Source organism: Lygodium microphyllum, chromosome 16, assembly GCF_053477565.2.
Source record: "Lygodium microphyllum isolate KBCC chromosome 16, Lygodium_microphyllum_v1.1.10, whole genome shotgun sequence".
In the NCBI taxonomy this organism is placed as follows: domain Eukaryota; kingdom Viridiplantae; phylum Streptophyta; class Polypodiopsida; order Schizaeales; family Lygodiaceae; genus Lygodium; species Lygodium microphyllum.
In genome coordinates, this window is record NC_141150.1 from 96,554,459 (window position 1) to 96,582,249 (window position 27,791).

The 27,791-nt window shown below is 41.6% G+C and overlaps 1 protein-coding gene across 9 annotated transcripts; it reads left to right on the top strand.

Moving 5' to 3' along the window:
• Positions 1 to 1,087: 1,087 nt before the first annotated feature.
• LOC148023154 (uncharacterized) lies at positions 1,088 to 27,540 on the top strand. 9 transcript variants are annotated; one of them, XM_087696137.1, is made up of 10 exons: positions 1,303 to 1,412; positions 3,515 to 3,541; positions 3,618 to 3,711; positions 4,922 to 5,001; positions 14,144 to 14,216; positions 14,343 to 14,397; positions 14,479 to 14,530; positions 14,628 to 14,652; positions 25,740 to 25,831; positions 25,922 to 26,811. In XM_087696137.1, the coding sequence occupies exons 3-10, from the start codon at positions 3,664 to 3,666 to the stop codon at positions 25,968 to 25,970; spliced, it is 474 nt and encodes a 157-aa protein (XP_087552263.1). In that variant the 5' UTR covers positions 1,303 to 1,412; positions 3,515 to 3,541; positions 3,618 to 3,663; the 3' UTR covers positions 25,971 to 26,811. The 9 variants fall into 9 exon arrangements, with proteins under 9 accessions (XP_087552267.1, XP_087552262.1, XP_087552261.1 ...); XM_087696138.1 differs by having other exon boundaries at positions 1,313 to 1,412; positions 3,600 to 3,711; positions 25,922 to 26,812; XM_087696133.1 differs by lacking the exon at positions 3,618 to 3,711 and having other exon boundaries at positions 1,092 to 1,412; positions 14,343 to 14,391; positions 25,922 to 26,813.
• Positions 27,541 to 27,791: the final 251 nt, after the last annotated feature.

Consider the following 27,791-nt stretch of genomic DNA (forward strand, 5'->3'; position numbering starts at 1 on the left):
TGTACAACTAAGTCTATTTAATTATTCTGAATCCAAGTAGTTAAAGTTGGATGGTTATTTAAAACCTAGCTGTTAGAAACTTAGTTTAATATATATGGGAAAAGGCCTTCATAAGTCCTAGCTTAAACTGTACCTATTAGAGACACCCAAGATTATCTTAGAGAGGTGAAAACAAAACAAGTATAGAAGAATAGGAGGGGAGAGCCAAAAAATGCTTTGCAATTAAAAACCTAGAAATTAGAGTGGACTAAGGAGAATCCCACTTATGGATAGAGCTACTAAAGGTAAAGTAAGAGCTTAGAACACTTGAGGAGAGAGAAACTACCAACATCCAATTGTATTTTAGACAATGGTGGGTTGGGAAGGTTGATAAGCCTTTAAAGGTGATCTTTAATGTGCTAAAGAAGAAAAAAAATAAATACACTATTCCACTGCTCATTAGGGAAGATGGCTATAAGGTTGAAAACGATGCTTAGAACCTACTTATTGCCAAGGACTTCTTCTTTAAAATTTTAGGGCTCCTAGAAAGAGCAACCCATATGAAACAACTACTAAAGCTTAAATAACCTCAAATAGGAAAAAGGTGGTCCCAACTAGCCTAGTTAGCAGACTCGATGAAGACCTAATCCTAGTTGAACAGAAAGACAGAATAGATGCTTTGGCCAAGGGAAAGAGTCAAGGCCTAGATGGGCTAACCAATGAATTCTTAAAAAATTCCAAGACCTACTCATCATCCCCCTTCTAAGAGTGTGGAAGAAATCCTTGAGATTTGGAGCTTTGCCCCACATCATCAGTGAGGGGGTAGTGAAATTGATCCACAAGAGGGATGAATGGACAAAGTGACTGCAATAATCGATCATGTGAAGCTCAAAGGTAAGAATTGCTTAGTATTGGCCAATGGATTTGGGGGATCTAATTTATGTCGGTTTCTTTCATAACTCAATTTCAGACCAAGAACCTAGAAAAGGCCTACAAACTCTTTAAGAAAGGCATTAGAACCTCAAGTGACTTATGGGATATCAAGAACAAAACAAGGTAGAATCAACTGAAACAAATGTATCCGCATCGTTCCAAATTAAAAAAAAAAAAAAACCGGCGCTTCATTGGACATTGGCAGTCAAGACGACACACGCGGACGTCACTGACTTAGCTATAGAGCCGCGAAACAGGCTCGCAAGAATCAGAAGGAGAGAATGCTCTCAGCTCCTGATAGGCCAGGCACTACAGATCTGTGAAACTTGAAAGATATCCCTAGAAGAAGAAGCAGGAAGAAGAAGAAGAAGAAGAAGAAGATGATGATGATGATGATGATGGATGTGTTGCGGATTCTCTCCCTTATGCTTTTGTTGGTCATGGACCTGGGTAAAGCCGCAGCATCCTGGGACAAATGCGGGGCTTGCCAGGCAGTTGCGGTACGCCCTCTCTCCTGCTCTCCCCCCCTCATAAATCAATAGTCAAAGACTTTGATATATATCATTATTAGTTTAGCCCAAACCCAACAGAGCCTTGGATGTCCTGCATCAGTGTGCTTCCATGTATCAAACTCGCTATGCATCCATGTACCAATCCCTCAGGCCAATCTGTCTAGATCTGATGAAATCGGTCATGCCCTCCACAGCGTGCGCATTGATGAGCCCCAAACAAGCAATGCCAGATGCTGATGCTCAGATCTCACCCGGTAGTTCATTTGGGAAATTTTCTAGCGATTGCATGGTCTGCATTGAAAGCTCATGCACCACGAGTCCACTTACCGCGTTTCATTCTCAGATGAACGAGCAAACAGAAAGGATGATTAAGACTATGATCACCAAGGTGATCGTGTTCTCCCTATATTCCTTGGAGGACTACTCACAGCTGGTAGCGCATGCCAGCAATGATATTGTCATGCCCAGGTGCATAGTGAGGATCACTATGATAATGAATGCGGAAAACGGGGTTTCTCATGCTATGGATCACATGCGGATTGATCAAGAAAGGTATGGGTATGCAACGGACAACAGATGCACTACTCAAGCAGTGGATGGTTATCCCATGGACAGAAGCTACACTACTGAACAAAGAGATAGGTATGCTATGGAGCACAAAAATATCAGTCCAAGAGGGGACGTGTACACGTTTGACAGCATGTAGCAGCAAGAGAGATGTACACTATGGATGGTAGGCACTTCAAGCAAGGGACACTTTATGGCAACCCTTGAAGTGAGAGATCCCATAGACGGCAAGCATGCTACAAAAGGAACAAGTATTACCATCCCTATGAAAGACTAGTAAGAAATCTCATGACGTGTTGGGAGACTGATTGGCAGTTGTCCGGAATTTATTTTTTAGGTGGGGTAGTAGGATCAAGTTCGAAACTACTTTTTTTTTTGGGGTGGGGGGTTCAATCAGGCTTATGCCACACAAGGAGTTAACTCGAGTTAAGAGAGAGTGTGAGTGCAAATACCATGACAAAATTATGTATGTATTTAATCCAACGCAAGAGAGGCAATTGGAAGGCATCAAGCTGAGCTTAGTTGCATCTGAGTTGTAAGATTACGTATACATGCCCAAGTATGTGAGAGTTGGTTTTAGATCAAAACACGGTAGTATATTGTTGTTTGTAGGGCTCCTCCTTTGTAGGGCACTACTAGAATGAAGTCGACTGCCATCTTGCCATTTCAATCAGCAGGGCGTGAAAATAAAGGCGGGCGATGAAATGTGGGTGACAAAAAAAGCAGTGTATGGCAGATAGGGAACTCTTTAGGGGTGGCTAACAGCCTAGACATCTACACATCAATGACGATAGCAATCCTTGAGAAGGATTGAGGAACCTGAGAAGCCGCTTCACCACTAATCAGGATGAACATGCCAAGGGCAGTCAAAATTGGAACGCCAATACCATGTTGTAATTTTGGCTGACAAATGGAGCAACACAGCAAGGGGATGGAAAGGACATAAGACATTCTTCCACAAAAAATAAGAACTACCATTAAGGAACTTGCACTGCTGAAGGCGAAAAGAACGTGCAGGTAAATACCTTTATTTAGGCAAAAACGGACCATAACTCGAGGAAGCCTTAAAGTGCCAAGTTGGCTACATGCCCAAACACTAGAGGGAAGAAATTCAATGTGGCCAATAAAAGGCTAGGACACTTTGTATGTCCTTGTGGACTTGGGGTCTGTCAAGTACATTTTTTTCGAGGGAGGTAGGGAGAGCAAGCTTTTCAAGAATCCCCTCGGAAGTGTATGGCTTGCCCCATACCCATTGTGTCGCATATTTTCTATGCACACTTTTGGACTATGCTCGGGGTTAATCAGAGCAAAATCCCAAGTGCACTCTCCTGGAAAAAACTACAAGGTTATGCAATTCACATGCTGAATGAGCCATGGAACAACATGACCAGCTGTTCAAACTAGACTTTCACAAGAAGTTGTTTTTGTTGTTGCATGCCACTGATGTTTATGAGAGTAATTTTATGTTGGGTAATCAATTTTGATACTGGTTATTACTGAAGTTTTTTATATTTCTATTGCAGGCTGAACTCGAGATCGGCTTGCTCAATGTAAGTCCCTGAATGCACATTTTTACTTCTAAATACTATTTTTTGTTTATATGGACAGTATTTTGGGTGCATTCAGATAATGAAAAAAGGATGTTTCTTGGGCATCCTTGCTGCCAAGTTACATGACAGGACTGTCCAGATACAATCTGGATGTCAATCTTTTTGTGCAGGTAGCACTTGTTTTTTTTTCTCTGTACAACTGTGGTACTGTTTCAAAAGGGAAAAGAATCTGTAGTTCACCATGAAACTATGACAAATGCTAATAGAAATCATGTAGATTATCAGTGAATCTTAGATAGAACGTTTGAAGAACTTCAACGGTGTGTTTGCCTCAAGCTTTCTATAAACTTGGCATACATACACATGAATCATAAAGATGAAGAACTTCAATGTTCTGTTTGCTTCAAGCTTTCTATAAATTTGGCACATGTAGGATCATAAAAATCATCCCATCTGTTATAGCAGATAACTTTGGATTCAGTGACTATTGAGTCAAGGTGTTTCTAACAAAGCTGGAGTCGAGACTTACAAAGTTGCTAGAATATCTTTTAGTAGTAGTGTGGATTGTTAGTTGCTATGGAATTCCATATTCAACTTTGCAAAAGCTTTTAAAGAAGGTGAAGCTACTGTAACGTGAGTGTGTGACAGATCATACATGGCCAATGTGGAAGGGTCCATTCACCGATAGCAGATATGGTGTGGGCATATGCATTGCTAGTTGGGGTTTGTGATTGCCATTCGATAATAGAACAGTGATTGCAGGTTCCAGTCCAAAAGCAAAAGGTTTAGACAGCTAAGAGGCTTTTCTACAATTGTGAATGTAGAACTCATGGTAGTGGAAGTCATTGACATTCAAAGAGTCACAACATCAGATATATAACTAGCTGTATAAACTAGAGAAGATAATAATATGTCTTGCATGGAAAACCATGTGATTGCAGCTCATATACACATGCATGTGGAAGCATGTGTATGCAGCACTTGACCTGCAGATCATAGCATGTCCAGCTCAGACCACACAAGGAATGATAAAAGCACTGCCATGGAAGGCAGTTGTCTAAAAGGGAAGGCAGGGTAGGCTCTGATTTATCTTAAGAAGCATGCTTTCATGGCAATGCCACCTCACATCTCCTTTGCATAGTTGATCATTGAATGTTAGAGATGCTGGTGAGGGTTCTAAAAGCTCAACAGCTTGGCTGATGTGGTACAAAATGCGAGAGGTGATTACTGGTACAACAAATAATTGAGTATTAAATTCATCTTAGTCTGTTTGGTTCGTACTAGTGAGTCTTAAATTTTGGATTGTGGTCTAATGTATGCTTGAGAAGTAATGGAGCATTACTGCTGAGCATAATGTTTCTTCCACATTATAATTTGTAGGAGAGGCCTAGAAATCATCCGGACATGCGCCATCACTTGGATTCAAAAGGGCAACGTGAAGGCAAACTTATTGATTATAAGTATGCCAACTTTTGGCTCCTCATTTTTCTTTCTGGTGTCTCAAGGCTTTGCAAATATGGTTTAGGCTATTCTAAGATGTCAGCTCAGCGTGATAACACGTAATGGGGTTTGAATTAATTTACATTTATTTCAGCAAGTTATGCTAGTGATGGGATTCTTATGAAGTCATCTTCCTTAAAGCTCCTCAGCTCTTGTGAAACCAAAATGAAGTATGACATGCTTTGTTTATTGATGGATTCTTTTCATTTGATCTTCCTTGTAATGCTTGGCATTGGGCAACTTGCAAATTGCAATCCCACCAATTATTTATGTTTCAATGGTCTCTCAATTTTATATAATTCATCTTCTACTAACTAGATCCATTGAATCTGTAAACATTAAAACTACCAAAGCTGGGCTTAAAGGTCCTCATGTCTTTGTTATTTGTGGAATTATCCTTTTGTCCTCTAGTAGCCTGATGATTCTGTCCTCTAGTAGCCTTATGGTTGTTAATGACCAGCAAGCAGCGCTTGCATGAGTCTATTAGTGCATAGATGTTAAGGATCTCTATGTAGGTACCCACAAAATGGACGTAGTTTCCAAAGTGTTTGTCTTGCTACAATGATGCCATGATGTTTGTGAACTCTATCAAAGTGAAGTGCACGCCCTTTCACTCCAACTATAGGTGTTGATAGAGTACTCCTAGTAGGTGTTCTCAATGCATTTTCTGCTCGGTGGTGAGGGTTGGCGGAGCTCTTGTCAAGTGGGCTTTGGACCATGTGCTCTTCTACTGTGAAGGCTATTGATGTTCACAAGACACTAGATGATGCATGCTCAAGATGACCGTATTTGGTTTGCTGACTAGATTTGTATTTGGCATGGTTAAGGATGAATTTGATGTAGAGTTGTGGGTTACCGATGACACTTGGCTATTGGTTTACAAGGTGATATCGACTCATGCTTGCTAATGCAAGGGTGTAGGAAGGGAGTGATGCATGCCCCTTGAAATCTGTAGTGGGCTGCCTCCGGCCAAGCTGTTAATCGGTCTCCATTGGTATTGTAGAAGTGGGCTAGTCACTTGGGTATTAGCTATGCTGCCAAATCCATGAGAAGGTACAATTGTTAGATAATGTTGAGATGGGCTTGTACTAGACGATTCTACTCCTATGACTATTCATATAGCGAGGAGAGCTTGGATGCATGGCAAACTGGTATTGTCACTTGGGTATTAGCTATGCTGCCATATCCATGAGAAGGTACAATTCTTAGATAATGTGGAGATGGGCTTGTACTAGATGATTCTACTCTTGTGAATATTCATGTAGCGAGGAGAGCTTGGCTGTGTGGCAAACTGCTTGTTGACCATGCTTTCTGGTTGAGCTTGAGATGAGATGTTTGTCTTGTCACCTTTCTCTTGCCATGATGACATTGGACTTTGGTGGAGCCCTTGTTGTTAGTTGCAAGGGTAGCCTTTATTTGGGGAGTGCACTCTTGCTGCAAGGTCTTCCATCCAAACTTGGGGTAATTGCCCGCTTGGTGTCCAAACTCATAGCACATAGACATAAATTGAGCTATTCAATGATAATGATTACTGGCTGAAGTGTGGTGTCACATGCTAGATGCTGATAGTTATATTTGTTTTCTTGGAATATTGGACTTTTAGGACACCTCCTTTAGTCATAGCATTAGCAAATGACACATGAAGCATGAAACCAGCCTTGCTTTTTACAAACCGGTGATGGGACCCTAAAATGCATTGATTATAGTAAGCAATAAATTCATAAAATAAAAGGTAACTTTAAAATACAACACCTTGCCAAGTGGGCGCTCAAGACAGCCTACAATGTAAAAAAGAAATGCACTAATGTACTCTCCATCTAAAGGGCCTAAAGCACATAAAATAATAGAGAAAGACAATGTCAGAGCTCCTAATGTCGTTGTTTGACTTAGATTGAGGCTCACAAGTAGGAGGCTATCAAAGTGTAGTGAGTGCGGAACTGTATGACTGGACTGAAAAGAGAGTGAATACAAAGAGGATAGAGAGAAAGAGAATCAAATGCAGAAATCTGCAGTGAATGAATGCTGAATAAAGGGAGCAGATCTGCAGAATGGGTTGTCGAATGTATCTGTAGAGCTCTCTCAACTTGGAAGCACACAATTTAAATGATATGTGACCCCAAGAAGGTCAGCCTATACATAGGCCAAATAAACCAATAAAATAAGGTAGGTTGGCCAGTAAAATACTAGCCAACTGCAATCAATCAATAAAATAATGTTGCGCAGGTAGGCTGCCTGCCATGTGGCACTTGCTTGTATTGCTTGCCGTGCCTAGCATTGTCAAATGTAACCAAAAACTGTTGTGATCAGATGGTGAATGCCCCAAAGTGTTTGACCTTATTTGGAAATGCATATCCTCTATCTTACAATACACCACATCAATAGTCTCATCCAACATCTTCTCCTGAATGAAATGGTATTGTATCTCAATGTGCTTCGACCTAGCATGGAACACAAGGTTTCATATCAAAGCAATGTAACTCTCATTGTCACATTGAAGTGTAGTAGGACCTATTTGCAGGCAATCAAGCTCTCCCAATAACCAACAAAGCCAGAGTATCTCACGTGGTAGAAGATGCTGCTCTATTCTCCACCTTTGTAGATAATAGGACAACTGTGGGCTGCTTCTTATTTCTCTAAGACATAGCACTTGCACCCAAAGTAAAGCAATAATTGGTCATGGACCTCCTATGGTCAACATCTCTAGCCCTGTCTGAATTGGTCGAGCCTGTCAGAAATGGAGCAGCGGTGGAAACATAAACATGTGCTGAAATAAACTGTTGAAACACAAGACAAAAAGAGAAAAGAAAAGAACACGATACAGATGAGAACTTAGATGTATGCACGGGAAATGGAATCCATATATCTGAACACGAGACAGTCGCATACAACAGTGAGTCACTGGCTGCGTGGGCACTGGCACTGGCACTGGCTCTGGCTCCTCTCTCCACAGAGTCTGCAGATGGTGAAGATGATGATGATACTGACTGAGGAGGAGTACTGAGTATAAATAGGCTGAAAAAGTGGGGAGCAATAATGCTGGTCGGACGGCATTAATGCTGGCCGACTGGTGCATAAAATGCTCCATTGGCATAAAATGCCACACTAAAAAAAAACCTAAAATACCTAATAAAAATGCCCAGCCCAGATCAAGCTAAGACTCACACATGAGCTGACAAATACTCTGCTAACACCCTCTCTCAGATCATGAGTGATCGGATACAATACAATAGTACAATGAAAAGGGATCAGAAACTATACAACATAGAACCACCAAGTAGAACCATGGATACCCAAGCAGTGGGTGATCAAGCCACCACCAAGGTGCCTCAGAGAGAACCCGATGTCGATGTCGATCGTACCAAACACCTGAAAATAGAGAAGATCATAGCATGTCTCTGTGTCCATCATCAATGTCTTGCAGTAGCATACAAGACCATCCTATCAAAAATGCCGCTGAACATATGTGACCATGGATTCCCCGCCTTTGGCCAGTCCGCCAAAGTGTCCCCTCATGTGAGCTCCAGACGAAAGCCTTCCGCTCTCTGTTAGATAACCAGCTCATCATGAACCTGGATGTCAATCCCAGCTCCAGGATTTGATTCCGCCAGACTGAAGTCGATGCGTCAGGGACGTCCCTCTCTGGAACCTGTGCACCTGTATAAAAGTATAGATGAGGCGCGGCTGCCCCATCTGAACACCCGCTCACACTCCCTCTCTGGCACAAGAGAGTCGGGAGGGATGACCTCATCACCACCACTAGAAAGCAGCCGAGGAAGGGGCCACCAGGCCCTTCCCGCGATCCGAAGAAGAGGATCCCTTCCGTGCCTTGGACTTCACCTTGGTCGGAGGATCGGAGTCGGAGTCTGATGAAGGAGAGGACTCATCGGTAGAGTCAACATCCTACTTCGTCTTCTGCTCCTTCTTGGAAGCCGCTAACTTTTTGCAGTCCTTCCGCAAATGTCCCTTCTTGCCACAGTGGTAACACTGGGCCTTCGATTTCTTCTTCCCGTCACCCCTCTCTAAAGCTACATAAGCCTCGCCTTCATAATGTGCCGGAAGCCGCCCCTGTAATCTCAAGGATGTCTGATGCTCAAGAAGCATCGAGGTCATATGTGTAAAACTGACAGGAGTCGATGATGTCTGCGCCCGCAAAGCATTGGCCACTCCATCAAACTCCGGGGGGAGCTTGTAGAGGACCATCCCGACGAGATGCGTCTCGGGAAGAGCAGATTGCATGTGCCGAAGCTGGTCCTGTACCTGCGTAACACGAAGAAGAAAAGACTGAATAGTATCTTTCGGCTCAAACTTCATCTGCTGGAGCTGGCCATAAAGTGAGACTGCCCGCATGGTGGAAGGTGCCTCGTACATCTGCTGCAACTTCTGCCATACTTTAGGAGATGTCCTACAGGAGGCAACCGCCAGTAAGACCGCTTTAGAAATACACCGAAGCAACGCCGAGTAAGCACGGGCATCGTCCGAGTCCCATGTGAGCACCGATTCCTCATGGTTGTCCTCATCAAAGTCTTCAGGAAGAGGAAAAGGATGGAGAGGTCGAGGAATAGCTCCACAGATGATGTACCATAACCGCTTCTGCACAAACCAAGCTTTCATGACAGCATTCCATGTGAGATAATCAGGTCCATGTAACTTATCATCAGTGGAAGTGCACGGAGGAGCCATATGGAAGGTAGAGAGGAAACACAGCCAAAACACAAGTACAGACAGTAGAAAATGAGAGTTCACATGCAATATAACCCAAAATCTGATCAATAGAAGACAAAATCTGCTGCAGAAAGTCAAAAAATCAGTCAAAAACTACCAAAAACAGCAAAAACGGCCTGAAGTAACAGTCACCCAATCACGAGAGATGCTGAATCAGCAAAACGCAGGCTGTAAACTGGAGAAAAACAGGTAGAAAACTGTCGCCAGCAGCTGCTGATGAAAAACGCAGGCAGGAGAGGGTGTGTAGGTAGCAGACGATGGTAAGACTGCAAAAAACGCAGGCTGAAAATAGCCCCAAAACAGGTCGCCTGGCTGCGACAGCAGTCGTTTGATCAGCAGGGGTACAAAACAGTCCTGAAATCAGCAAGAAAACACAGCAGAAACACAAATCCTGAAAACTGATACCATGTCAGAAGTGGAGCAGCGGTGGAAGCATAAACATGTGCTGAAATAAACTGCTGAAACACAAGACAAAAAGAGAAAAGAAAAGAACACGATACAGATGAGAACTCAGATGCATGCACGGGAAATGGAATCCATATATCTGAACACGAGACAGTCGCATACAACAGTGAGTCACTGGCTGCGTGGGCACTGGCACTGGCACTGGCTCTGGCTCTGGCTCCTCTCTCCACAGAGTCTGCAGATGGTGAAGATGATGATGATACTGACTGAGGAGGAGTACTGAGTATAAATAGGCTGAAAAAGTGGGGAGCAATAATACTGGTCGGACGGCATTAATGCTGGCCGACTGGTGCATAAAATGCTCCACTGGCATAAAATGCCACACCAGAAAAAAACCTAAAATACCTAATAAAAATGCCCAGCCCAGATCAAGCTAAGACTCACACATGAGTTGACAAATACTCTGCTAACAGAGCCTTGTAGAATAAAGGCTGAATCTCCTATACGTATCGGATAATAAATACCTAGGTGGGGGGTCCCTCTCAGGAATCACAATCCTCATAGCAATTAACCAATGAACTAGTTTGGGGTCACTCATGAAGCTTATAAGTAAACCTATAGCAAAGCACAAAGCAATCTGAGTATTTAGTAGCCATATCAACGACCTAATCAACTACTTGTAGCGGGTAGTATTTGTGTCATGAGGACATGTATTTTTGAAACCTCACTTAACATGTGGATTAATTTTTAATCACATGGTTAAGTAAATGTTGCACATGTGAGGTGTAATTGGGGTTAGAGTAAATTTACGAGCTTGGGATCTAAGGAAATCACAGTATGTCAAAGGCAAAAGCTGCTATAAGTTATGTTGCATAGATACTTGATGGTATCTGGTGCTAGTTGTTAGCCTAGGCCATTCATTTGGCCAGAAGTGTCAGTTGGTTGGTAACATTAGAGAAGTGGCATTTAATGGCACCTAACACCAATCTGATGGTCAAAAATGGCGCAGAGACACTCGAGAATGGAAGTTCTCTAGCCAATTTAATTATTAGCCAGTCAAATTATTTTTTTTGGGCACCAAAATAATTATTAGATTAAAAATTTGCTCTAATTATTTAGCTTTATTTTCAGATTTACCCTTTTTCTTAGCCTTGGCCTCAGTGACATGTGGCTTGGAATCACTATCTTGGAATCTTGCATCCTTTCCATGCAGCAATTTGTTGGCTGTAGTAGCAGTTTCTTTAAGCTGAGACATGTTGGAAACATTGGACTTAATGCAAAAATCCCGAATACCCTTGTGTGATAAGAAGTAACTGGCAGCAATGCATCCCAAAACTTCTGATCATATTGATCCAAGTTCTTGCAATCTATGGAATTCAACTGATTCCAAGCTATCATAATTTCTATTTCAAAGGTACTTGTCAACCAATTTGAAGCAAACATTTGCTTGAATTGGACCCAAATGGTAGGTGACTTCGGTTGAATAAGAAGTGTAGACCATCATTGCAATGCATTTCCCTTCAAACATGTGGCTACCTTTTGTATCTTAGATGCCTTTGCGAAGTTGCCTCCAAAGTAGGAAATTGCTAAATAAAAACAAGCACTTTCTGCCTATCTTGTGCACCATTGAAAGGCTCAAACTTCACACTTTTGCCCCTTCATCATAGTTCTTCAGCGGATCTATGGGAGTCAAGTTATGATAAATAGGCTGCTGCAAAAAGGGTCATTTGCTGTATTTACATGATAACCAGTACTATCAGATGCTCCTATATGACCAACACCAAATCCTTATGCTCCAACAATCCTTGGGGGTGCAGATACATGTCCATATGGCTTGTTTTATGCCCCAAGCATCATGCCTATACTGCCATACATGGGATTAGGCATTCCACTTGCATTATCCGGATACATTGGGTGTTGTGAGCCATGCATTGGCTGCTGCATACCATAGGGATTTGAGCCATACATTCCTATATGTGGTGCTTGTCCAACCATAACATGAAAAATGGTACTACCACCAAAGTATCCTTGCTGTCTCATCCTTGCATGTGCATAATTACCTTGCTACCCATGTTCCCAGAATCCCATGGATTGGCACTACCAAGTTGGCCATGCATTTGCACTTGCTGCCCCATGGATACCAATTATTTGTGCTCATTGGGCATTTTGGGCTGTTCCAAAGAAGGCTTAGGCATTTCCTTCGGTTCTTGTGGCTGTCTCAGAGCTGTAGAAGGTGTTTTCTTCTCTTTGCCTTTGCTGTCCTTCATTGGGGCTTTCATGAATCGAGAAAACTGGGGATCCTTTGCCAGTTCAGCAAAAAGATTTGCTGCTGTATACATTCGATTCTTGAATCTATCATCGAATTCTTCAGCCCCTTATTGGTCATCTATCTCTTTATGCATTGAAGTGCCAACATTTGGGTCATTTCCCACATTTTCAGCTTGCTGTCCATGTTGAGAACCATGCCAAAATCTGTCATTGCATTTCCCCCTTCACCACGTGATTGACCAAGGAGTGATGCATCCTCTCCACTTGATCCCATATCACCATGTAAAGACATGCTTGCTGTAATTCATTGCTGAGAGCAATTTCAGCACTAATGCAATAGTCCCAAGCTGCAATCAAGTGCCATGGATCCACCAATTCAAAGGATTTGATGGTATCTTGGTAATGGAATCGCGAAACCAGCCTTCCTTCCGTGGATGGGTGGTAATTCCCTGATTACAACTTAGTTACAGCAACAACATTTATTACAAAATTGAGAAATGCAAATTAACTCACAATCTTGGACAATGGACACCATGTTGGCTCCAAAATTGGTGCCCCTTTTGGTATTTCTTTAACTTAATTGAAGAAGAAGTTGATGTGCAATGGGATTTTTCCAATCCCTTTTAGTATTCCAACTTCCCTTGTTGTACAAAATGACCAACAAGTCTTCAATCTAATTTGCCCCTTGATTTGGGTAGTCAATTGGTCTTCGCTCGCTTTGATGGAGATGGAAAATTCCCCAAATTCATTGATTTGCTAGTCCCTCCACTTGAATTTGATTGAAAACAGCTTCAATCCTGTTGAATTCAAGTCTTGGAGCTTTCAATTTCTGGCATGCTTCTCGAGGCTATTGCATAGAAATCTGAAATTTCTCAGCCTCTAGTGATCTCGATGTTGTAATCTTCGGAGCAAGGTTGTAGAAAGGTTGGGAGATGAGAGAGAATGCTGAGGAGACAAAAAAATGAGACTTTCTTCATGAAGAACCGAAGAAAATCAGTCATTTACTACTATTGCCTTATCTCTGCAGCTTGTAGATGCTGTCGCATGCTATTGATTGATCATCTTCTCCCTCTCTCTTGCAAGCTGAATGCTAAAAAAATGCCTCTCTTTAGCCTCTAAAGACGTTTTTCAGTCTTGCATGGGAATTTTTGATAAGTTGTAGCCTTTTCAAATGGTTTTTTCAGCATTATCCAGAATTATTAGATTAATTTTTAATATTTACATTTGAAAAATTAATCTAATAAAATTTTTGGTACCTGGAAAAATAATTTGATTGGCCAATAATTAAATTGGCTAGGCAACTTCCATTTTTGAGTGTCTTTGCGCCATCTTTGACCATCAGATTGATGTTAGGTACTATTAAACACCACTTCTCTAGTATCACTAATTGACACTTATGGCCAAATGAATGATTTAGGCCAACAACTAATATCAAATACCACCAAGTACTTGTGTAATTTAACTTATAGCAGCTTTTTTCTTTGATATCCCGTAATTTCCTTCGGTCTTGGGCTTGTAAATTTACTCTAATCTGTGCAGAAAACAACCTTGCCCTGTACTTTAAAACAAGCAAAGTTAGTTTAATTGGTTGAAAACTTATGGACATTGCACTGGATGTATGATGTATGGTATTTGAAGTATGTTTGACTTCTAGAACTTATATTTGATGGCCAACTTCTCAAGGGTTTTCTTCTTGAATTCTTGCAGAGTAAGTGACTTGAGGGTGTCAGAACTTTTGGATGACTTATGCACAAAGATGAAGGCATATACTTTAGAAATGGTTAGATTTTACATTCCTTCCATTTGATTCTATTCTGTAGTTATGCTTCCAATGCTTCTAAACACTTGGGAGTTGTTAACATGTTTACAAATTAGTTGCTGCCTGAAGTTTGAGTGTTTTGGACAGAGTGGACCTGGAAAGGGAAGATGGACAAAAATCCAAAGTCCAGATTCAAGTTATGGTTGGTTATCTTGGACCTATTGATGAACTATAGGTAGTGTAGGAAAATAGTAGCTGATACTGTTGCTACATTGTTCTACAGACATGCGGGAAGCTGATGCATATTCGAAGCAAATAACAACTTACTGTGGCAGGTACTTATCCTTTTCTTTCTAAGGAACTGAATGAGTGTGCTGAGCCATTTATAAGCACTCATTTTTTGCTACTTTTTGTGCGGTGATAAATTTTCAGGCTGTTGGAAGACACAGAGGAAGAGGTACATCCCCACTGTACATTATGCTTGTTAAGATAAGCCTAATGCTGTAAGTTGGATCACATTGATTGTCGCAGGCTATTTTTAAACTCTATGTCCTTCTTGACCTAGCTGGCTCTGCGGTAGTGTTGTTGCTAGGTTGGCTTTGTCAAGGTGGTTGTATATCGTGTGTGCGTGTGTGTGATTGCAAGGCCAATGTTCTTCCTCTTCTTCTTCTCCTCCTCCTCCCCTAGATATAGATGTGCTACGAGTACAATTAAGTCCTTTTCGTAGATTTGGGCGAGCCCATCAGCATTATCCTGAAAGGCACACAAGCGAAGGTTATGTACATGGATATGACAGAGAAGGTAGCAGCAATGAAGCAAAATAAGTCCATACAAGGGAGAAAAGCGTGGATAGTGGATGAGTTGACCTCACTCATCAAAGTCAGAAAGGCACGAAGAAATGGTAAGTAAGCAGTGGTTCAAGGAGGAAAAGCACAGTATCATTGCTAAGTGTTGGGCAGGGAGAGATCTTCAGCCTGCTGCGTTTTATCCCATTGCTGTGTTTTCCTTCCTCTCAGTTTGTTGCTTAGCTATATGGGTCGGGTGGGCCATGAGGCTTAATCATCACAAAGACTAAGTTATACAGCTTAATCTCTTGAAAGGAAAATTCAGCCCTTGGACTACTTTGGCATCTTCCTTGGTCAAATTTTCCTATGGACAAGGCCCTGATGGGATGGATTTTTAAACAATGTCGAGGTTATTCAACCTTATCAAGGTTAGCTACCCTTTTTGTACTTATGGATAGGTAATTATTACTAATGTATCGATTCTCCTCTTGAGAAGGGCTAAGTATCAAACCTAGCATCCCTTTGAGTCTAACTTATTTAAGGGAAACCCGAGTTATGTTTAATTTAATGTTTCATTAAACATAACTTAGAGAAATAAATTCTTGTATTTAATCTATCGTACAACTTCGAATATAGATTCCTTTCTCTATTCAATAGCCATTCTATCATCACAAGTAAAAAAATTATTCTAACTATTGTAAAATAGCATTCTATGCGAGGACTAGTCTTGTCATGGGAGGGGATACTCCTTTCGAAAATTCCCTCCTAGGCGAGTAATTTAGTATCCGCCTACTAAAGTTTCAAGACATCATAAGGATGCTTAAAACTTCAATAGTTGTGCATATGATATCTTAACCTTTTGAAGTAATATTGCCTAATATTTATTGTATCAAAAAGTATTTTAAAACACAAGGGAGGGCACGGACATGAGTTAGTGTGGTAGGGATGTTGCTCGCATGTGCCACTTTTTGTCTAGCTCCCATGTTTCATTGCTTTGGAGCTATCATGAGAGCACAAACTCTTCTAGTGCATCCCTTCTCCCGCTTCCCTTGAGCCCTCGTTGGTCTTGAAGAAACTCAAGAGTTCTCGAGTCCAAGGCTTGGTAAGGCAAAAAGGACAAGGCAAGTGCACAAAGATGTGGCTAGGTAGGGCAAGGTCTTGGCTTATAAAGGGGAGAAACTCTAGGAGAATGAGCTCGATAGAAAGATAAGGAAGGGGTTAATGTAGTGCTTCTATATGTTGGGATGAAGGTTTAATCCACCCTTGGGTGGTTGAAAATGGAGAGTAGAGTTTAGTTAGGATGTAACAAGGGTGAAGATAGTAATGATAGATGGAGATATTGATTAGGATATGAAGAGTGATGATTTTGGGGAGTTTTTGGACCGATGTAGGATCTTATGGTTGGAGCAAGCAATAGGGTGTTCGATAGGGACAAGGAGATTTGCAAGGAGGGTGGGATGATAATACATGATTTGATGAAGTCGGCAAGTCTCATGATCTTACTTCTCTTCCATCTCTCTTGCTAACCTCTCTCTTTTTTTTTTCGTAAAAGGCAATTGTATTAATTACGAAAAAAGTACAAGTTTACTTGATTACAAGATACATGATGACACTAAGCCATCATGTGAAAAGATTCCAGTACTAAGAGTTACAAAGTCATGGCAAAGACGCAGAGGAAATTGCCATATGCCAGGGACGTAAGTCCTCTCGAGAGAGCATGTCAGAATGTTGGAGAAGATCTAGCTGCCAATACAAGAGACCCTTAAGCCTAGCAATATGCCGCTGAACGTTATAGGCGGAATAAAAAAGAAAAGCATTCCGAATGGTCCAGTTATGCCAACAGCCCCAATATCGAAGAAAGTGAAACACGAGCTTCATATGGGGTTGTGCCGGAGTGGGGTATTTGGGGTGCACAAAAACCCAATCAAAGGGGCGTAGCGAGAAACCAACCATCGCTCGCCAAACGGCCGACAAGAATGACCAGATTTTCTTAGCGATGGGTACAAGAAATAAATCGGTGACGGGCAGATTCCACACTAGTGGTGCAAAAGAAACAATTGCCGTTGGAGATTTGTCGCTTGGAAAGAGCTAAAGGAAGCGGAAGACCACCAATCATCACCCTCCAAAGAAAGACCTTATATTTGAAGGGTGTCTTGTTCAACCAGCCCTCCATCACAGTTGCCCTCCACCATGACCGGGATTTATGCAATTTCCATAGAGTATTCGCTTTAGTAACCAGCCATTGATGATCTTTAATCAGAAGATGATACACCTGGTTATCGGAAGCTTTGCCTAAATTCAGCTGGCCTTCAAAGTCCTAATCCTGCTAGGGATGATCCGAAGCAAGGGCAGGAAAGGGTTGTCTGCTCTGGAGCACCATCAAAAGCTGTTCCCATAAATGCCTGTATCCACGAGGGATCCTGAAAAGCCTCCTAGCTGTACGAAACGATATTAGCACATTGCGATTGGCAAGGGTGGCATCCGCGACTGAAGTTAAGCCCAAACGTGCCATCCGGTTGAATTGTGGTCGAAGCTCGTGTTTACTTTCCCATGAAAGTAACCGCGAGATTGCCAGCAATTCCAATTGAAAAGAATTAGTAGCTAAGCGATCCTCTGCTGGATGCCACTGAGCCTTCCGGAGGATCAGTTTCCAGGAACATACCAAATGGGTAAGCAGTGATGAAGAAGAACTGGAGAACTGTGAATCTGCATTAAGAACATGCCACCAAGAACTCCGGATTTGGGTATTGCCATGCAAAAGCCCATGATCCTCAAGGAAATAACGGGCTATAACGACCCACGGATGATGATCCGAGCACATGGCGTGGAAAAGAGACCAACGAAGTGCCAGAATGTGAGTTTGGGCATCTAAAATAGCCCTGCCACCCATGTGTTTGGGGGTGCACACATGCGACCAAGAAATCTAGGAAATACTTGCATGCAAGGAATCCTTCTTCCATAGCATGAAACGAATAGACTGAGTAAGAGCATTCAGAGTTGTAGTAGTCCAAGGCAGCAATGGCAAGAAATATGTGAGCATTGGCAACATAATTGTTGGGGCTACTTTGAGGCGAACATGGAAGGGCCAGGCCTAAGACTTCCAATACAGAAACTTAGCCGCCAGTTTCTGAGAAATCCACTGCAGAAGCTGCTTTGGGGGAACATCAACACCCAAAGGGTACCCAAGATGCCTGACAATGGAGCCACGAGGAACAACCATACCCTACCAGTCCAATGACTGCAAATCCGACTCCGTGCAGCTGAGAATGGCCGATTTCAATGCATTGATGCAAAGGTCGGACGCCTGACCAAAGAGAGCCCAAACATCCAATGCTTTGCGAAGGTTATTCTTGTCTGCACGCAAAATCATAAAGCTGTCATCAGCCAAGGATTGACTAATGAAGTGCTGTCCAGAAGGAAGCGACAATCTAGCCAACTGAGTAGAAGCTGCCATATGAGATAACATCGAAAGAACTGGATGAGTCGCAAGGGCAAAGAAGAGAGGGCTCAAAGGGCACCCCTGTTTGACAGAGCAGGCAAGGACAAATGGCTCGGTAACGCCTCCATTCAGCATGACTCGCGAAGACGCCGCAGCACTGATGGTGTAGATCAGACGAGACATCCGAGCACCAAAGCCCATAGCAGACATAAGTTCAGCAACAAAAGACCAGTCCAGATAGTCAAAAGCCTTTTCTAGGTCCAATTGAATCAGTACGACCTCCTGATTGGAATGCCTTGCATAATCAATCGCCAGTTGCGCATTTATTACATTGTGCAGAATGTTTCGGCCCTTAATGAAACCATATTGGAGAGGGTGCACAATGGCAGGGAGATGCTTATGGAGCCGATTCGCCATTACTTTGGAAAAGATTTTATACATAGAACCCATCAAAGAAATTGGGCGCCAATGTTTCAACGTAGACGGTGAAGGAACCTTTGGAAGCAGTTTAATAAGTCCCCCTTTCCATGAGGAAGGCATGATCCCTGTTTTCCACACCTGTTGAAACAAAGCCTTCAATGGTTTTGCCAGTTGGGTAGCAAAAGCCTCAAAGAACTCATTGGTGAGACCATCCCAGCCAGGACTTTTATCCTTGGGCAAGTGTAACAAAACGTCCATAACCTCCGCCTCACAAATAGCTGACTCCATAGTAGCTTGCATGTCCTGCGGAACCTGATTGCGGACCAGGTCATAAAAAACCGAACGGGCCTGAGTAGTTTGGGCTGAAGGTGGAGAAGTGGAACCAAGAAGGTCAAGGAAATAATTCCTACACATATGCACAATAGTCTGCGGATCAAGGACCAGGTGGCCTTCTGCATCATGGAGTCTGGTCATATTCTCTCGAGTAGGAGAGGCATGGAGAGCTCGAAAGAACTTATGAGTCTGACATGCACTATCTTGCAAAGTCTCCGTCAGATGTTGCAATCTGGCCTGCTGATACGATTTCAACTGAAACTCTTTAATAAGATCAGCCACCTGCATTGCCAGTGCTAGCAGAAATGCATCATCTGGAGTGTCCACCAGCAGAGAACGAACCAAAGCCAGCAGGTCCTCCGCTGCTTGTCGATGCCGCCGACAAAGAGAGGCATGATGGATCCCATACTGCCGAGCAACCCGCTGCACATTAGAGAGTAATCGTTCAAACGAAGCAGTGCCCTGAGAGGAGAAGTCCAATAAGAATCTATCAATCAATTGCTGCATATAGCCCTGAAAGTTTGCATGCTTCAAATAAGATGAGTTGAAACGCAAAGGGAGTCTCTCCAAAAATTGCTTAAAAGGTGCAATGGGTTGTGCAAGCAGCTCAAGCTGCAAAGGGAAATGGTCCGACAAGGCATATTGCTGCAACACTTTCATTTCGAGCATCTCAGGAAGGAAATTATTATTCTGCATGATGTATATGCGGTCCAACCGCGACCATGTTGTTGTGTACTGGGCAGAATGGAAAGTAAACCTTGTAGAAGACGGGTGTAGCCAAGACCAGAGATCTTGCTTAAGAACAGCAAGAGCCAACTCATGCCACATACGACTTTCCGGCGCGTCCATTACCGAATGCTCCGATGTGGACTGGGAAGAATCAACACACATATTGAAATCCCCCATCAAGAAGCCCCGTCTGCTAAGTGACAAGGAAGTCTACAAAGTATGCCAAAGCTCTCGGCGAGATAAAGGATCATTCGGAGCATAGAGGCCAAGTAACCATAAGATCTCCCCTTCGAATAAAATTTAAATCACCAGAAAGCGGCCATGTACATCATTTTTAATAAGAACAGGCTGATATTTTTCATGTACAATCATGAGCACACCCGAATAATGCATGGCATGTGTCCCTGCATAGAACAAACGAAAGCCATGGCAATCCACAACTTTTCCGGCTTCTCCGTGACTCTTGTGCTCAACAACACACAAGACATCCCACTGATTCTCATGCAATACAGTCCACATGGCATGTTGCTTGTGGCGAGAACAAATTCATCGCACATTCCACGTGGCTATTTTCATGTGTATTCAAAACAAAATTAGGTACGAGGCACAACTTGCCTCGATTTGACTTTTTCTGCGAGAATGTCCAGGACTCCCTCATCCAAGAAATCCACCAACACGGCGAGAGAGAGGTTAGCAAGGTTAGCAGCAGCAGAGAGGTTGCTAACCTCTCTCTCTCTCTCTCTCTCTCCGTCTCGATCTCTCTCTCTCCCTCTCCCTCGAATGAGTGGTTATATTATATCAAAGCAAATCATAAAAGAAATACAAAAGTCATGGCAACGAAACATGAATTGCTATGTGCAAATGAACCAAATCCTCTCTCTCTCTCTCTCTCTCGTTTCTCATACTAATTCTCCCTTGATAATCAACGTTTTGATATACTGGGTGGGGGAAGGCTATTATAAAGCTTATCCCTCCCCCTTGTTCTAGTCGTTTGGTTGTGGGACTCTCTCTCTCTCTCTCTCTCTCTCTCTCGTTTCTCATACTAATTCACCCTTGATAATCAATCTTTTGATATACTAGGTGGGGGAAGGCTATTATAAAGCTTATCCCTCCCCCTTGTTCTAGTCGTTTGGTTGTGGGACTCTGTGTGTGTGTGTGATCGTTCAATGCAGCTTTGGGTGTGTTGGCTCATTGTTTTCTTCAATAAGCTTGCGTTCATGGAGGTGATTGGTTTGTTGATGAGCACGAGGATTAGTTCGGTGATAGTTATGATGGAGACGCCGATGAAAATGGTAGCGGTTTCTTTTTCTTTGTAATAGTTTTAAAAAAAGACTTTTTCCATTACTCTTTTTTAACTTTAGAGCTCTTTGACTCCCATTCACAGGCTAGGCATAGGACATTGCATCCTCTTTTTCTTAGAAGAACTAAAATGTTCTCATCTTGAGAAAACCTAGGGATGTTGTTTACAAAAAGAATCCTTATCTAATGTCAATCTAAGTGGTATTCTTTTTGGGATAATCCTTCCATTGGATGAGGTATTCCCTAAGAGTTCTACTTCTAAGGATTTTCTTGGATACATGGGCTTTTAACAAGCTAACATGGAGTACGTCGTGCATTTTTAAGGGTTCGGAAGTTACAACTTTTATGCATTAGCCCCTAAGCACTCGAGGATCTTACAAGACCCATAGTTTCTTGGTTGGGCTTAGCATCTTGAATTCTTCTAATGATAGTGAGCTCTTATTTGGGTTGACACAGAGAAATACCAAGTCTCTTTGTTCAAAGATCCGTTATCGCTTTCCAAGATCGGCATATACCTCTTCGCTACCCTTGGCTGCTTGAATTTCTTGTTTGATTGCCTTAATCTATTCATCCATTTCATCTAATCTATTATTGGAGGCTTTCATCTTCAAGGTAGGATCGGAAAAGTTGAGTGGTGTGAGATAGTCTTACCCATACAAAGCTTAGAAAGGTGTCTTTTTGATGATAATAGGCATTGTAGACGAACTTTACTAGGTTAGATATTGCATTCATTGTTTAGGTTCTCTACAACAATATGTGCTTTATTGACACGCTTTGTTTAGCCATCAATTTGGGAGTGGTAAGTTGTATTGAAGCAAACTTGGATCCTAAAGGCTTCAAATAAGCTCTTCAAAATTGAGAAGTAGGAAATCTCAATCACTGACGATCCTTTTAGGTAACCCATGGAGTCTAAAAAACTTTTACAATGAGTCTTGCAATGTTTGAGGCCTCGTAGTTTGTCTTTAGAGGAAGGAGATTAGCAACCTTGGTTGGCATATCCACAATCGCCATAATAGAGTTGTATTTTCCTTGAATTAGGAGTACCCTTACTATAAAATCCACACTAATAAACTCCTACTTCATTCAGGGAATATCAAGTTGATGTAGCTTGCCTAGCATCTTAACATACTCAACTTTTCCTAGCTGGCAGCTTAGCTATTCAATGACATACTTAAGTACATCATCCCTTAGCTATTTCCAATGCTAGCTCTTTCTTATTGTGTTGAGCGTTTTGGTATAGCCAAGGTGTTCTGAGAATGGGATGTCATGGGCTTTCCAAAATATCTTCTTCTTTAGCTTTTGACTTGCAAGAATGCATAGCAACTAGCCTTATCTTTAAGTAGATAAGTCTTTCCTCTATAGAAAAATCTTGATATTTGTGCCATAACTTAGGGTCTTGCTCTCTAACCTGGACATCTCTTTGTAATTGTTGGTATTTTGGGTTCTTAAACGCTTCTTCCTATGTAGATGATAGGTTACTTGGCATTGACACTATGGTAGCTAGAGATTTTGCACTTGAAGGTTTCTTTGAGATGAGGACACTAAGGAATGCTTTGTGGCTTAATGTGTTTGCAAGGACATGCTCTTTACGCAGCTTGTATTTGATATTGAAATTGTTCTCTTGCAAGACTTCGATTCATGATTGCATAACATGAGAGCATGAATCACTGCCAATAGCTCGAACGCATATGTGGCACAGTTCTTTTCATGCGTCTTCATCTTTCTTGAAGAGTAGGTAAGTAGATGATCCTCTTCCATGAGAAAACACCCTAGTGCAAGAGAGCTAGTGTCCGTTACGACCTCAAATTCTTGGTTCAGATTAGAAAGCTCTAGGATGGGAGCTAGCACTAGACAACCTAAAAAGCTTCATACTTCCTTGATTGCCTTCGATGGTAGCTATTTGTATACATTCTTGACCTTGGTTGGGTCTACTGCAATTCTCTTCTCGGATACTATGAATCCAAGGTACTCTATCTGCTTCTTAAAGAATGCACTTACTCTTCTTAGTACAGAGCTTGTGCGTTCTTAGTGTCAATTTTGAGTTGTTCTTAATGGTCTCCTTTTTCTTTAGAGTAGGTTAGGATGTCATCAAAGAAGGCGAAAATGAACTCTTCAAGGTAAGGGCTGAAGATGTCTTGTATAAGCCTATTGTAGGTAGTTGGAGCCTTAGTCAAGCCAAAGGATATTACAAAAAACTCTTAGTGCTTGTATCTTGTATTGAAGACAGTTGTTGGAATATCTTTCTCATTGATCTTGATTTGGTAGTGGCTTGATCTTAGATCAAAATTTGAGGAGATTTTTGTCCGTTGAAGCCTATCAAGAAGCTTATCAATCCTAGGAATTGGGTATTAATTCTTTACCATTACTTGGTTCAGCCCACGGTAATTGATGCGAAGACAAATAGTACCATCTCTTTTCTTTTGGAATAAGACTGAAGCTTCCCATGATGAATTATTGGTCTGGCTCTTGGTACAAGCTTGATTTCAAGATTCGATTAATTGTGTAAGGAAAACATCTATGTACTCCTTCATCCAAGGAGGTTCTTCTTCCGATTCTTTGTCTTGATTAATCTTGTTGATCTTAATCATGTAGAGGGGCAATCCTCTCTTCAAACCTTGTGCAATACACAAGACTTTAGCCAATTGAATTTTTGGCTTACAAACTTCACCTTGTGTAGTTACTCTATTTTCTTTCAAATTTTGAAACAAGACTTTGCCTTTCTCACAATGGATGTGGGTATAATTGGGGATTAGTCAATCCATTCCTAGTACGCACTTGTAAGCACCCAAGTTCAATCAACACTACTTAGGTTTCATAACTGTCCTTTCGCTCTGATACCACATATAACGTATCTATCTAACGAATCTTTGATAGCATGATTTCAAGAGTCCATTGAGAGATATGCTTAGGTGACTCCATCCGAAACTCATGCAGAATATCCAAGCTTTGTGGCGTAGGTTTGCTTGAGTCTATCCTTGCAGGGGTCTCATTCCCATGAAGATCGACTTGCAGCAAGGGTCCCTAATTGACTGCAAGGTCTCGTACATGATTTTTCTAGCATCGGTGAAGGGTAGCTGCTTATGTGAGACAACTTGAACCAGAGTGGATTCGTGTTGCACTTGGTTTATAGAGAGTGAGAAACAAGGGGGAGCTAAATGCACTGACCCCTCTACTCGTAATGTGAAGTCTCACTTTGGTCCCCTAAAATTACAAAAGGTTAGGATCTAAGATGGTGCTCTAAGATAGTTGGTGTTTAGCTTTTCCTAAAATTCTCCTAATCTAGTGCATTCTCATGGTAACCTCTTAGCTAGCTAAGACCACTCTATCATAGGATGAATTTGTTAGGAATTCATCCTCCTGCTTCCCATTTGTGATGGGGTTTGCTTAGTTATCTAGTTCCCTACTACATTTAGTTTAAATATTAAAACAACTTCCTTAATTAGCATGTTAATGTTCACACAATTTAATTATGAACACGGAAATAATCCTTTCGGAAAACATAATATTTATTCCAAGTTGGATATCTCTGTCTTATTATCCATTATTAGTCCATATATAGGACTTTGCCCAAATATGAGAATCCCTAGTTCACCCTTAGCTAGCATCAAGGCCTTCCAGAAGACCTATCCCTAGCTCTTAGGGGGTTGGACTAAATTTAGATTGCCCAAGGAATTATGGCCGGAGCCCCCTAGGCTCCTTGGCACCTCATAGCTAACACGTAGTCCCTATGGAGAGACCTCGTGCATTTGGAGCTAGTCCCAACATCTAGAGCAGACAAGCAGCTCCTTGGTGAAGAGCTTTGTGGCTAACCTTAGGGGAGGTCTGACACACGTCTCTAAAACTTGTGTTTGTGTAACCTTAAACTAGAGTAGACAATCATCCAAGCAGTCTTTTATAATGCACCAAACCATCTTTGAAATACAGTCTATGCATCAGAATCCACTCTAGGTCTTGTTCCCTTTAGCATTAGGTTCCTCTTGACTTGACTACCATTAGCTTAATCTCTTAAGAGGAAAGTTCAGCTCTTGGTGTCTTTTTTTTTTTCCGTAATAGGTAATTGTATTCAGCAATTGGTATATTTCTCCTGTAATCCTGGTTGTGAGCTCTGTTAGGTGACGGAGATAGGGGAGCTTTGACATTGTGTCAGTCCATGCATTCATTATGTGCGGTCATTTTACTGCATTTCCATCCTATTTTTCGTCATTCTTGGGGTACAATGCCTTGTGGCAGCTGGTCGTGTCGGGCAGCCTTCAAGTTGGCTATATTTGATTTGTGCAATGGCATATCCAGCGGCCAGTTGGCTAGTTTGCATGGGTGGCACCGGGTTGGTCATAGCCTTCCTTGCCTATCTATAGGCTGCCACAGCAGTGCCGTGTTTATTGCTTCTGTACTGCTCTCACAAAGCCATGCGGCTGATCTGATAAAGGAAAAAAGGTAGGGTGAACTAGAAGCCAATAAACAGGAGACGTTTAAAGAGGAGAAGAGATGGTGTCGTTTTATGTTGTAGCCTGAAGTAATGATTGGTTGTTGATTTTACAGCTTGAAGTAAGAATCAAGAAGGGCTCTATGAATGTTGGGGAAGTAGAGAGTATATTATGTTGGGAATTGGCTCAACATTGCAAGTTTCCACGGTATTTGACTTTCTTAAACTGTCGAGTGATTCTCAAAGCTGTTTTCTTCTTTAATGAATTTTCATTATGAAATCAATGCTTATATGACAGATCTAAACATGAAGAAGGGGAGATGACAATGAGAGACGATGAATTGTAGGGGTAGCAACTATTGCAGGGCCCCATCATGTTGCAAAATCGGGACAAATGATTCACATGCCTAAAGAGAGGCATGTGGGTGCAATTTTGCCAATTCACATTAATTGACACAAAATTCAAACTGGCAAAGAAATTTATAGCTGATATAGATGGTGTTAAACATTTTTGCCGAGCAACTTAAGAGCTTGCTCAACCTTGAGGAGCATATAGCTGGGAAAATCCCTGTTTAAATACTCAAAAAGCTGATTGTTGGTAACAGTGGCTGACTAAATCTTTCAAATTACAAAAGGGGTTTTCCAATTACTGGAATCTCATATGCTCAAAAAAAAAGAGAGGAAAGTAAGAAGATAAAGCGAGACAAAGGAGAGAAAGAAAATAGACCTTGTTGATCAAATGAGGTTTGTCACCATCAATGTTCTGCATAGACTAAGAAGGTGCAACGCTCATGGAAATAGTAACAGATCTTTTAGTAACTAATTGGTAATTGTGGAGTCTGTGGTGCATTGTTTGCTTTTGAAATGTCAAGAGGTGTCACCAAAGTAATAAGGACTTGGCCAGGAACCAAATAAGATTGTGGACTTAATTAAGCTAACATGGCACCTATCTTTCTTTGGGAGTTGTTTTAGTCATCTAAGATTATTGTTAAATGTGTAATGATTCCTCACACTGGGGGATCTTTTTCCGATACAGTCTAGTAACCAGGATATGCACTATTGAACATTCCTGTCAAGTCATATTGCTACCTTGTATCATAATCCAACTATTTCAAGACATTTCAATCAGACTGCACTATTTCTTGCAAGTGTACTCATCACTGACGAAAACTATCATCTACTTGAATTGCCTGTTTTAGTAGTGTTTCAAGTGTGCGAACTCGTACCAGAACAGCCCACTCAAGTCAATAAGGAGCTTTTATCCAAAAGCTTGTCATCTCCTAGTGACTCGTTTATTGCAATAGAGGGCATGTGTGAGTAGTTTCGAGCCATTGCAAAAAAACAAGAAATCAAGAAGTATATGGATGGACATGATTCTTGGCTCTTGATAAAGTACACCAACAGCTTGATTTGCCAAATATGAGAACATTCCTCGTGTTCAAGGATCTTCTCTTAGAGTACTTGGAAATAAAATTCTTGAAGTTAATACACTTCATCCTCTATAAAGCTTGTTAAAGCTAGAGGATCTAGAAGAGAATCCATAGCAAAATAGACAAGCATGAGGAGGCGGCTTCATCTGGAGCTTAAAGAACATCATACTTGTTCTTGAAAGTGTTGCTCTTGGAAACCAGGTTTGGTATGGAGGCTAGGTTTGGTGTTCAAATCTTTATATCAGTATCTCTTTTTCTTGGGGGAAAACATCAGTGATAGGCTTCGGTTTGCATGGAAGCCTATGGATGTAATAATGGCACAGTTACTTGTAATTGTCTCAAAGATTGTCACCTTAACTTTCTATAGTTTGCGCAAGAAGAATCGCAATGGTTGCTGGGATATTTCTTGCAGAATGGTTGCTTGTATATCTTTTGCACAAAAATGTTCAATGGAACCACAAATATATAGTGGACTTATATTGATGTCTCCAGAGGTACCACGAGTGAATGGGTTAGTAGACAACTTTTGCAAATATTGAGCATCGTGATGGGTGAAGTATTTGTGTTGTTGATATGTGTAACAATATGTACTAGATGATTTTTGTAAAACCCATGATGTTATGGACTAGCAAACCGTGTGATCCTTCTTATGATGCATTAGTATCTATAAAATAAGTTTTGGTATCATAAGTTGTATCTATAATCACAATTTTTGAGGCCTAGAGCAAAATGTATGCC

Bases quoted from the DNA above. Each gene is read 5' to 3' on its own strand.
- LOC148023154 (XM_087696132.1), top strand. From the start codon at position 1,293: ATGATGATGATGATGATGATGGATGTGTTGCGGATTCTCTCCCTTATG. The intron at 3,542-4,921 runs GTAAGTCCCTGA...TATAATTTGTAG, and splicing joins TCGAGATCGGCTTGCTCAAT to GAGAGGCCTAGAAATCATCC. The intron at 14,217-14,342 runs GTTAGATTTTAC...TGTTTTGGACAG, and splicing joins AGGCATATACTTTAGAAATG to AGTGGACCTGGAAAGGGAAG.